We start from the raw sequence: 12,574 nt of genomic DNA on the forward strand, positions 1-12,574 counted from the left end.
GTGTGATCTCTGGAGCTGTGCGCCAACAGCAGCAGTTCAGCCGCCTGCTGAGCGTGCAGCAGACGAACACACACACACAAAAGGTGTGTGTGCAGCCAGCCCTGCGAGCGCTTATAAGACCGAATTTGATTTGTTTGTTTTTTTTAGTTTTTGAACGGGAAAAGGAGAAGGAGGAGAAATGAAAGAGTGGAGAAAAGATAAAAGAAGGGAACGCAAGAGAGGAAAAAGGAGAGGAGGCACTTAATGTGGAACTCCCAGCTCCTTGTAATTTGCTGCGGGAGAGAGGGAGGAGGAGCCAGGGGGAGGGGAATACCCAGCAGGGAGGGAGCAGCAGAGAGCAGAGGCCATTCACTCTGACACACACACACACACACACACACACAAACACACACATGAACACTTTTAGACACACACATGAAGGCAGTGGATGTGTTGCCACAGGAGAGAGAGAGAAGGAGGGAGAGAGGCATTCAGAGGCAGACTGAGGAGATCCTCAGCAAGAACTTGTGTGAGAGAAAAGCCTGAGGAGTGTGTTCAGGAGAAAACACAGCCTCAGAGTGTGTCCTCCGGTGTCTGTTTTGGAGGAGCGGACTTGTATGTTTGGATGGATTCACAATGACAATCTGGGAAATCTAAGGGAATTTTCTCCAGGCCTTTCTGGGAATACTGTTTGGAATACTCTGGATATGTGACCTGCTCCGGGGGGGGGATAAAATCCTGCTTCAGTTAAAACTCACCATAAAACAAGAAAACAGAAAGTCATCCGCTCTAATTTCTATTGAAGGGGGAGCCAAGCCACAATGCCTACCGGTAAGCAGGAGCTGTTTCTGTTTTCAAATGTATTCAGTGATGTCTCCCAGCATGCTCAAATTAAAGTTTTTCCAGAGGTGACTCTGTGATGTGGTGGGACTCGATTCTGCTGTCAGAAGTACTGCATGTCTACAAAGCCCATGAAACAGACTTTAAATCATATTTATGTGGAACAATTTCCTGTTTTTAGACATCTGTGGTGAAATGAAAGATGCTCTTGAACGATCAGAATGAGATATCACGTGCGGCATCACACACACCCGACTTTTCAAGTGGCAAACATCCAACAGCGATGTTTAAATACGAGGTCTGCTCACTACTCATTGATGGTTTGGCTGTTCGTCCTAGTGGCTCTTTTGTGCGGTGTGTGTGTGTGTGTGATAGTTTTTCTCTCAGCTGACAGCACTGTGTGAAGCGTCCCTCTCAGCAGTACAGTTGTATGAACAGTGCCTTCTGGTTGTTTTCTCACCCCTGGTGTTGAATGGTGCGCGTTTGCTTTCTCGCAGACGTTGTAGGTTGAATACCTAATGATGCCGAGATGATGGCGTAAACAGCTTCGTGCTCGTTTTCTCACTATCCTGGTGGTTGTAAATTTTATTTTGCTGCCGGCACTGCTTTGTCTGCTCAGGTACTACAAATGGAAACTGCACATTAGGAAAAAAAAGCATCTTTTTGCATAATAAAACAGACTTTGAGCTCTGTTCTCTGTTGTTTTCTGTGTCATATCTCTTAAGGCCACCACATGTGTCAGTGTCCTCTTGCTGTGTGTAGGTTTGACTGAGTGTTGGGATGCCATTCTGCAGCCTGTGACCCAAATTAGAGTCTTGAGGGCAGCAGTTGGAGGGTGGCTACAAATGGGGATAGAGGAGAGCAGGAGGGTGAGGGGGTGGAGAATAATTACTGTTTAGAGCAAACTCTTTGGTTTAGAGGTGCTGGAGACAATGGACCCCTCCGTCCTCCTCCTCCCACCCTGCTAGCCCAGTCCTCTGGGGAGGTGGAGGACATCTGCCCCCCATCCTGAGCGCTCACGTGCGAGCAACTGCAGCCCTGTGGAGCTGGAAAGTAGGGTGTGGGGCGGTGGGGGTATTTCCCTTTGGAGTAATTTGTCTAATATAGAAAACAAATCAATAGTTTTCCAATCGTATGCTTCAGTGTCCACACAAGGAGATCAACAAGAGAGCAACTGATGTGGATGCAGAGTCCATGTAGTCCGGTTTTCTCCGGGCTGAAATGTTGAGAATGAGGCCAGTGTGTCACACGCGGAGGGGAGGGCAAGGGTGTGTGCAGGAAGGGTCGCATTGGTGTCCCACTGGTGGGTGTGAGAGTGTGTGTGTGCGTCTTAAAATAGAGGGGTGTAAGTTTGCGGGTGGACACGCCGGTGCTGTCAGCTAAAAACGCTGCACATTCCTCGCTGATGACAAACAGAAATCTCATAAACACAACCTGAGAATAAGAGGGTGTTAATCTGTGTATGTAAAATGTGCGAACGTGGTGGATGTTGAATTGTTTCAACGGTTTTACTCTATCGCAAGAAAACCGCCATTTGTTGCCAATTAGCCTCCCAGCTGTTTGTGTGTGTGTTTACTTAAACTGTGTTTTGTGGGGCAATGAAAGCCACAGGAGTCTATTAAGTCGCACATCGGGTTTTAAACTTTACTTAACCAGTCATGACATGTGTTGAGATGTTTGAAATGCTGTCGAGTTTGTTCGGCGCCAACACAGTGAAGTTATTTTCTGCACCGCTTCTCCATCCATCCTCCGTAACATCTGCATTATAATGTATGTCCCGGCCTGTGCAGCTCTTTGTTTGGTCCGGTGATAAGTTGCTCAGTAGAAACCCCGCCTCCTGTCTCAAATCCCATCATTGGCCTCTCTCTGCCTCTTTCTGTCTCTCCCACCTCTGCCCTCTCTCTTCTTCTGCCTCTGCTCCTCTGCAGTCATTCGGCTGCGGTGTGAAATCCTGAGTGACACTTTAAGGTCCTTAGCGTCAGTTGAGATCAAGCCTGCGTCTCTATCAGAAACGAGAGACTGACCTTAAGTGGACACGGCGGAAGATGTGAGGCCGTAACTAAACGGACGCCATGTGCGAGCAGTTTCTCTGCTCAGTCCTGCAGAGTGTTGTGGTAGATGGAGAAAACTTTGAGGGGTTAAAGCGCCACAAAAGGCGGGACTCAAAAAAAATAAATAAATGGAGATGGAGCAAAGGAAAAGAGAAAAAGCAAGGGGAGTGGGTGGTGTTTGACCCTTGGCCTTTCTTCTCATCTCTTCTTCCTACTTCCATTCCTCTGGGTCCTCTCCTCCTCATTTCTCACTCTCTCTCACAGTCTCCTCACCATGTTTTTGTCCAAATGCCGCCAATGAAAGTTGAAATTCTTTGACTTGTCCTCGCATAAAAAAAACAATCTATTCTAATTTATGTTGCCATCAAAACAACCTCTGGATCCAGTTACATTTTAAATACACCAGGACTGTATAGTCAGCAACAAGCTGCATGGCATTGAACTTAGTTGCCATCTGGTATGCCCGGTGCAGCATAAACAAGAACACACACACGGACAAACAAGGTTGATTAAAGGATTTGCGAGCTGTACGAAGTGTGTGGTCAAGACCCGTCTGGTTAACTTCAGCTTCAGTTTCTTTCTGACATTTTGGGTCATTTCCAGATAAATATTGCAGCTGTTTTATTCAGACTATTGTTGTGTTGTTGATGTTCATGATGTTGTCAGTTTAAACCCGGCACCTGAGAGTGTTAGATTTCTTCTTCTTGCCCGCATGAGACCAGATATGTACCTGGTTAGCACCTAATTGGGCTTTTGCAAGTTGTCACAAAACAACAGTTTTGTATGTGTATGTGCCAAATTTCAATCATTGCACAGTCCTTTTATCTGAGAAGTCGTGTTTTTATATCTTCTCATTATTGTTTTAAACACATTTGTAATAGAAGATGTTTTAACATGATTTCTTGGCACTATTTCTTATTCTGCCTGTTTCATTTGGACATTTTCTGCTTGCTCTTTGTCTTAAACGTGCTTATTTATCTCTTTAAATCAACTCTCCATTCAGGAAAAGTCAGAGGTGGTCACTTTCCTGAATCTGAATTTAAAATTTAACTAAAACATGTACACAAATACTTGTTTTTAGGTAACAGTTAAGGTCATTTTAAAGGTTAAACCCTCCTAAGTGTTATGTAGCTGCTCAAAAAGTAAGAAGACACAACGCCCTTCAGATGTGTCCTTCAGATGTTCCCTTCAGATGAGACTCAGTAATTTGAGTGTGAATAGGGAGTGTTACGAACACGTGGTCCAAATGCAAATGTGAGCCCTGGTGGTCTGTAGCCATACACACACACACACGGGCTGGTCAATGTGTATTTTTATATAGTAAAGTATATGCTTGGAGAGGGATGGTCTGAGCCCATAGGAATGTCCTGTGGAACTCACATGCACACACAGCGAGCTACTTTATAAGCTGCCAAAACATATTCTGAGTTTGAACGCATAATAGGACGAGGGAAGAAAAGAATGACAGGAAGGGAGAAAGAAAATGGCAGGAAAAGTCGTGCATTAATGCAAAAATGTGAGCAAGTGGAAGTAAGAAAGACGGAAGAAAGGGGACATGTCCTGTTCTCACTGATGTCATGTCTTCTGTTTACCCCCTTCTCTCTCTTAACACATCCTCACAAAATAAGCAGTTTGAAGGCTTGTCGTGAGTACTTGTGGATTCTACAGCGGTTAGTTTTGTTGGATGGATGGATATGAAGAGTGAGGCACCAGATGGCATCGCGTCTTATTCTCCAGAGCGAGGTTGTAAAACAGCATCCTTCATTTTCTATATCAGCAATTAGCAAATGGACAAAGGGGGCAAAGTGCATGAACGTTGAACTCAAATCCACCTCCAATCCACTGATGCAGCCAATTCCTTTTAAATAAATTGATTTATGTGTTGTAATAAATACTGGTGCAACTCAAATTTTAAACATGTAAGGAAGTCCCAGAGTCATCTGTTGCCAAAACTCGTTATCTACCTAGAATTTGTCCCTAAGAGTTCCAGTGCAGCCCAACATTTTGTTGCTGCATGGACTGTGCAAGCAAATATACCTTGTATTGTCTGCATGGTCTAATCCACAATATATCTGCTTCTTTACTGGTTACTGTAATCACTCGTCCTCTCCAGACTGTCCAATCTCCTGCACGACTCAGTCCTCACTCTGCAAAAATGCCTTCAAAGTTCAGCCAAGTCTAATGTGAGCCTTTTAAAGCTAGCCAAACCAAGTGGGTATTTTCCAAAGTCTTTTCAGTACGAAGTCCCCTCTTTGATTTTCCTGGGGTTAGGTTTTATTGCTGAGGGATACTCCCTGGCAGTTGTGCGTACGCTTTGTTTGCTAGAATCAGCATACTATACATTGTCAGTTTATAACACTTGTTTTAAACCCAGTGATTAGAGCCTTGCAGTTGTTCTGGATCCAAAATCTGCATGTGACATAATACTTTGAAATATTTTGAACTTGTTTATGGTCATGGAAGTTCACATACCAATTAAAAACCACTCACTGAGTGGTATGCGCTGTTTGAGCTACTTGTGAAGATGATCAGGGCTGTAAAAGAGACGAGGGTGATCACAGCTGTTTGCTGACCACTCCAGGATAAAGAGCACTTCAGGTGACCATAAAGCGCGCGGCTGAAGTGGACGGGTGAAGTGTAGAATGAGTCATTAAACCTGGCTGAACAGGTAGAGAGACTGACGGCATCGATTGGGGGGAAGTTTTAGCAGTAGGGTTAAATATTTTTAAGGCTTTGAATGACATTAGCATCTTCGTTAACATAACTACTAATGGTTTAAATTTAATTTTAATTCTTATGGTGGTTTTAATTTTATGTACATGTAAATTTAAACCTCTGTTTCCATGACAACTGGATAACTTTATCTTCTGAGTAAGACCTTGTGGGGAAAAAAAGCTCTCAAACAGCCGCTAAATGAACTTTAAAATGCTGTTTTAGCTCTCAAACAGCCGCTAAATGAACTTTAAAATGCTGTTTTCAAGGTCAGGACCATGCAGTCTTTCATTTTCAGTCTTGAAAATGTTGTTGTTGTTTCCCCCCGTGCGTTCAAAAATAGCCTTGTTTCCTGATACAAGAAGATTACTGCATTCTAACGTAATGAGATTGTCTTTATCTCCGAGAATGCTTCTGGTAATCAAAAGCAAAGAGAAGAATGTCAAAATAAATAATCAATAATCAAAATAAACACACAAAGATTTCCATGTATTTTTTTAAAATCTAAAAACGCATTAGAAGAGTTGTTTACATGTGCCATGCTCTCACTAAAGAGTGAAACACCACATGACTCAGTCTTTAGCCAGTGGTTTGTACCCTCTGTGTACATTCAGCTCAGTCCTCGGTCTGGTTCCTCTTGGTTCCTGCTGTTTGCCATGCAGACAGTCCCGATGTTCAACATATTAAACTTGGCTGAATACTAAAGCGACCCGGCTCTTTGTCTTTTTCAAGTTAAATGAAAGCCAGAGATTGAAGCCAGCTTGTTCAGACACTCATTGATTCACTCTCTCTCTCTCTCTCTCTCTCTGGTCTGGCAGGAAACACAGCCCTCACACACAATCCTAATCCTCACATGCACGGATACACACATTAACACACACGTACACACACACACACACACAGAGGAGAAACAGTCCCAACCTGCATGCTTAGGACCATAATTAGAGATCATTTACAAGGATCAGGTTGAACATAATCTGGACAGGAGGTAACTAAAGCCTGGCCATCTTTGCTCTCTGTCTGTGTGTGTGGTGTATCTGTGTGTACAAGAGCCAGTTCACCCAGGAAACGACCAGGGTGTGCCCCAAACATGAAGCTGGAAGGTGGGAAGGAGGGGCTGGGCAAACACAATATGGAGCAATCTCTCTCTGAGATGTTTGGGTTTCACTGCAAACGGAAACACATGGCTTCTCTGTATTTGCTCTCCTTGTATGTTTATGTGTGTGTGTGTCTGTCTGTGCATGCAGTTTGCACGTGTGCACACTCTGCCTGCCCATATCTAACTGCAATAGCTGGTGTGAGGACCATTAAGTTATTAGCTCAGTTAGTGTTATCTTAAGAGTGATAAACGTAGTGCATTTTGTGTGAAACATCCACACACTGCACAGATTTCCATACATTACCAGCTCTTGATAAGGACCTATATGTCATAGTTGTGTCAAATGGTTACTTATTAATGTCACGGCATGTAATATAATAAAACCTCTTGTGCTTTGTGTACGCTCACTTGAAAGCAGTGTGTTGCTTATCAAAAAGCCAAGGCTGTTAGTTTATGTGTGTGTGTTGTTTTTCGCCCACCCTCCTCCTCCTGTCTGAACTGTAATTGTTAAAAAAAGTGGGTCATGCTCGGGGACTGCAAACATTTGGATGGACACACGCACGCACAATGAATCAGCTCTAAACTTGTCTGTGGAAAATACACTTTTCAGTCAGACCACTTCAGTTTTTTGGATGGTCTAATTCCTTCCTGCTTTTCTTGGCACGGCAGCGGAGCGAAATTAAAAACCAAAGAAAGCTGTGAAGCAAACCAACAGGCTCTTCCTCGGTAGATGTTTTTGAGACAGGGATGAACAATGCTCTATTCCAGTGAAAAACACGTACATGATGGTTCGGTGTAGCGGGACAGACTTTAGAGCCCGTATCTATGTCTCTATCTACTGTATCTAACCGAACAATGGATCAGATATCTAATGTGGAACCTGTCCGTTACAGTGACAAACACCACAAGGAAGTATCACCAAACTCTGCAGGTCCCTCGGCTTTACAAACCTCTTTTAGCTTGTTTAGATAATTGTTTTGGTTGGCGTGCATCTTCTTTTCCAGAGGCAACCGGGATGTAACTTTTAAACCAAAAAAAAAAAGCACTAATAAACCAACTGTATGCTACTTCCCCAGCATCAAACAGCTGTTAGACAAGTTTTGTAACTAGCTGGTGAAAAAAGTGAAACATTCAGTAGTTAAAACCAAAACAGAATAGGGAAGTCATTTTTAAAGTTATGTGCGTGAATGGGTTAAACAAACAAGATGCAGCATTAATTAGTGAGCTTTACACGTGTTGTAGTATGTATTTTTTTGGAACAAACCACACTAGTTTTTCTATCTGCTTCCCTCATGCTGAGCTAAATGTCACCTAAAACCTGCTGTGTACATAGATGTATGCACAGATGTGACACTGGTATCAAACTTCTCATCAACTTCAACAAGTAAGCATTTTTCCCGATGTTAAACTATGTCTTTAATATTCATCAGAAACACGATTCAAAATTAATTCAGATTCTGGTTGATGTCATGTGTAAGTAGGCAATTATGTGCTAACATGTTGGCCGTAACAGATTTATGGGCAGATAGTATGTCAGATGTGGTGTTTCAAACTCGTTCTCCTGCCCCAAACTGCCAAAAAATCTAAAGTTTGGTAACGCAGGTTCGGTTTCTTCACTTGGTATCAGTGCGGCAGTGGTTGCCAGAATCAAACCTGTGATCTTTCCATCACAAAACCAGTTTAACGAGCATGCCTGCTGCTAAAGTGCTCTCAAAAGTGGTGTCACTATGGCAAAAAGACCTCCAAGGTACCTATTTGAAAGGTGAGAGAGCGGGTATGTACCGGGATTCTTTGTGCTTGTTCTCAGTTTCACGTTTCATGTTTTTGAACGTGAGTCTGTGATCTTCACTGCTTGAAGTATAATACTGAAGTGAGACGGGTTTAGGTTGAACCGGTGCTGCTGGCAGCACATCGTCCTGTCGGGCATTGGAGCACAGTGTTGCCACAACATCGGAGCTGCCGGGTCACTGGTGTGTCGGGCTTTGATGATAGAGACTGGTGTCAAACTCCCACTGAGCTGGTATGAGGCTCTCTCGTGTTGTCCTTCCCCTCACTTGTTCACCCTGTTTATTTGCTCCCTGTTCTTCCCGTCAAAGCTGGCCTTTCTATGAAGCTTGGAAAACATTGAGGGAAACTTGGAAGGCTTCTGTTTGATACGCTGCATTTGTGGTTTCACTTGAGTTGGCCTGACTGTGGAGCCTTGAGAGTTGGTAATCAAATCTTAACAGATCTCTCCACAGACACAAGCTGGTGAGCCAGTTTGGCATCGGCTTGACGCCGAATAGACTCCTGTAGCTGCAGACACACAAACCTCAAATCTGTTTCTCTCTCTTGCTCTCACACACACACACACACATACATTTACCACTCACGCAAATGTTAGTTTCTTGTATTTGGGCGTCTTTTCTCTCGCTGTTCAGCTCCTTGTACATGAAACGTTTCTTTGGGTAGAACTGAGGACAAATCGGGGAGGGCTGGTGGTCCTCGTATAGCGGGTGGTCAGTCAGACTGTGGTCAGCTGGAATGTCAGGAATTGGTATGCTAAACAGATAGAGACTGTAAGGCTATATGAAAGTGGTATTGTAAGTGTTAGGAGTGACATACAGTGAGTCTTTTTAGCAGGGAAGGAAATACAGGGTCGAATGTTTGCATTTCATTTGAATTTTAACGGCTCTGCGTGTGACTCTCCAACATCAGTAAATCAACAGGAGGTTCATTTTGAGAGTGATATAATGACTATAAGCAGATGAGATTGTACAGCTTGCCTGAATTGCACTTAATATTTAATCAATATTATAGGTCTGCTGTTTTTGTATCCAGATAAAGGGTCTAATGATTGAGGGTGTCTTTTGTTGTAAGGTCTAGAAAGTTAAAACGTTGCAAAAAATTGTTGTTACCGCACTTTTACATTCTGTACCAGATTTCACACACTTTGCTGTATAGCACAAAGGAAAATAACTGTGGCGTTATTCCTTTGGTCTAAATGAAGTTTAAACTTTGATAGTTTCTTGCAATGGTTGATGTGGGGCGGCCAAAACAAGTAGCAACATCATTGTGACAGACAGCTACGATTTATTTAGCAACACTAGGAAAGCAATTCCACCGTTGGCATGTATTAGAGATACCAGTTGTCTAGACCGTGGTCTTATTTGTTTGCAGTAATTATGCCCATGCATCATGATTGATATGACAGCCGTATATTTAAAAGTAAAGCAAGAGACAAAGTCATTGTTTACGGGACATAACCAACAATAGCGCTACAGCACAACAACGCAAAGGGCTGCATCGGTGTGGGTGTCCAGTTTGAACATATGTTATACATGACGACATATGTTTATGCAACTTGCCTGGATTTTGCAACTCTGGAGTGTTCTCTTGGCAACAAGCAATTGTCTGCATCCTCTCAATGCCTTCAAACTAAATTAGTTTGACGATGCACTGTCCTGTGTAGCCTCACAAGCCAGTGGTATGTTTATGGTCTGAAAAGGCATTTCAAAATCAAGTAGAACTGACACTGAATTATTTGGAATAAAATTGATTAATTGAATCTCTTCCTTTCTCTTGTTTTCTTCTAGACGATTATAACTACCTGCCTGATGCGTTGCCTCCTCTTCCTGAAGTCCCGGACTCCGGATCAGTCCTGAGCTCCGTTGACATACCGGCCCGCTGCCTCCGCAACCCGGCCTTTCGTCACGCCTCGTCACGCTACTGCTCTGCCCTCAGCATGGACTCCTCACCCGACAGCGCCGAAAGGCCTATCAGCTACAGCTCCACCTCTTCCTCCGCTTCCTCCCGGGACAGTCACTGCTCTCTGGGCAGCCGCTCCACCCTTGTTACTGCCCCTCATTGCAACCCTGTGACCTCAGACCGGGACTCAGGGGCGATTCGGTTGGAACTGGTCCCAGCCAGGCAGCTGGGATGCAGGGAGGAAGATGACAGAAATGATGGAGGGATGGACACAGGGAAGGGGCAAGGGAGACAGGGCAGTGCACAGACTTTGACAGAACATTCAGAGCCTGAGATGGGCCCAAATGCAGGCGAGCGGACGGGTCAGGTGCAGGGACCTCGGACATACGTGGACCGGGTGGTGCAGGAGATACTGGACACCGAGAGAACCTACGTCCAGGATCTGCGCAGCATTGTAGAGGTAAGGAACACTCATGCACGATAATATGTTAATGAAGCACAACCTGTGGAAGAAATTAGAAGCAGAAGGATCCCACAGATTGGCAGGACTTCAAAGGTATATTAACACATTTGGCGGGACATCAAATGTAGAGTGAGGCCTTGAACAAATTTGTGCTTTTTCAAATTATATCAACTCCAAATGTGACTTCTCAGTTTTGCCCAGGACATGTGTTTGGAATTAAAATTTTTAATAAGAAATAATCTCACGAAAGTCCCACATTTTATCATCTGTCAATGGCAACATCAATTACCCTCCATCCCAGAGGGTTAAGTAGAAGTATAGAAATGTAAAGCATAATAAGTAAAAGAACTTGTTCTGCAGTAAAATGGCAATGTGTATGCAGCCTTTTACTGTTGTAGCTAGATGTTAGGTAGTTTAATCCACTGGTTCCCAACCTGGGGGTTGGACCCCCTTGAAAGGGTCACAAGCTAAAAACTGAGGGGCCCTGAGATGATTAATGGGAGAAGAAAACAAGTGTCTCCTGCACAAATCTGCTGTAATTCTTTGGACTTTTGGTGAAATGTTGGACAATTTGACCTCTTTGGGACTTCTTGGGACCTCTTTTGCTTGTGACCCCTTAAAACAAAGCAACCCCTTGTCACTGGTTGCATATGTCCACTGGTTGAGACAAGTACAACCAAAAGGTGAATTGTTTTATCTGAACTAGGCCTGAAGAGACAAGACAAGACAGGTCTTTCTATCCGTCCATTCCTGTTAATCACCTGTCAACCTTCCAAAGATCTATCTCCTGATTGGAAGCCTCTGTAGAGGCTGGATTGAAATTGGAGCATTTAGTTTTAAACTTTGTGAAAGTCCCCTTTTTCTCTGGTTTAAAAAAAACAAAAAGTTTCCAAGCTGACCCAGTTGAAGTCCGAGCAGCAGAGCAACAGCATAAATGTGTCCAGTGCCTGCTTGACCTTGATCTTTTCAGGAGGAATACAACGGTTTAAATCAACAGATAACACACATCCTTTAGATCTTTGTGGGTTTCCTCACAAACGTGACACCCACCGCTCGTTGCCTGCCGGGAATCTCCAATACAATAAGGTCACCTGCACTGGCAGGCGGGGTTTGGCCGAGTTACACGACACCGGTGCCTTTGTGCGGCAGGCACAGGCGCACATTCAAAACTTTTTTTAAGCACACACACACACACAATACTGTATGCACACACACAGATAAATACACTCTTTTTGTGAGGTTGGCTTTGAACTGCAAGGATACACATCACCTCCAGTCAGTTCTTTAGTGGCTTTGTTCAGGATTGGGTGTAGTGGTTTGTTTCAAAGGTTGCTCTCTTCTCTTTACCTCCTCTTTGTTTTTTTCTCTGTCCAACTCTTTTTGGTTCTTTATGAACCTTAAAATTCAAATGATGACATCTGATCCGTGTTTTGCATTCTGCAGCTTAGTTTGAATTGATTGTGGAAAATGTAAAATTGTTGTGTTTTGGAGCCTTCCTCTTAACAGTGCTTCCTCCCGCACTCTTGACCGTGGGTTCACAGGCCTGTGTATGAGTGTGTGTGTGTGTGTGTGTGTATAAGGGGTTTTAAAAAGGTTAATTTGGAGAGTAGCTGTTGTCAAAAGAGAGCAGGAAACTCATATTCCCATGAGCAGAGGGAATGAGGTTTAGGTTTTGTGGTTTTGGCCTGTCACCCCTGATTGATGTCCCACCCTCTCCTGCTCCTCCTTCCTTTCCTCGCCTCT

At 43.8% G+C, this 12,574-nt stretch overlaps 1 protein-coding gene across 4 annotated transcripts in view; it reads left to right on the forward strand.

The window, feature by feature from the left end:
* Nucleotides 1–12,574, forward strand: part of LOC104922557 (pleckstrin homology domain-containing family G member 1) — a 71,056-nt gene that overhangs the window by 37,405 nt on the left and 21,077 nt on the right. For 3 of the 4 annotated variants that reach the window (XM_027284101.1, XM_027284100.1, XM_027284099.1), the window contains exon 2: nucleotides 10,257–10,828. In XM_027284101.1, coding sequence (XP_027139902.1) covers nucleotides 10,406–10,828 — 423 coding nt within the window. In that variant the 5' untranslated portion in view covers nucleotides 10,257–10,405. Of the gene's footprint in view, nucleotides 1–419; nucleotides 811–10,256; nucleotides 10,829–12,574 lie in introns of those variants that run through there. The other variant, XM_019273113.2, reaches the window with a different exon arrangement.

The sequence above is a fragment of the Larimichthys crocea genome, chromosome XI (assembly GCF_000972845.2).
Source record: "Larimichthys crocea isolate SSNF chromosome XI, L_crocea_2.0, whole genome shotgun sequence".
In the NCBI taxonomy this organism is placed as follows: domain Eukaryota; kingdom Metazoa; phylum Chordata; class Actinopteri; family Sciaenidae; genus Larimichthys; species Larimichthys crocea.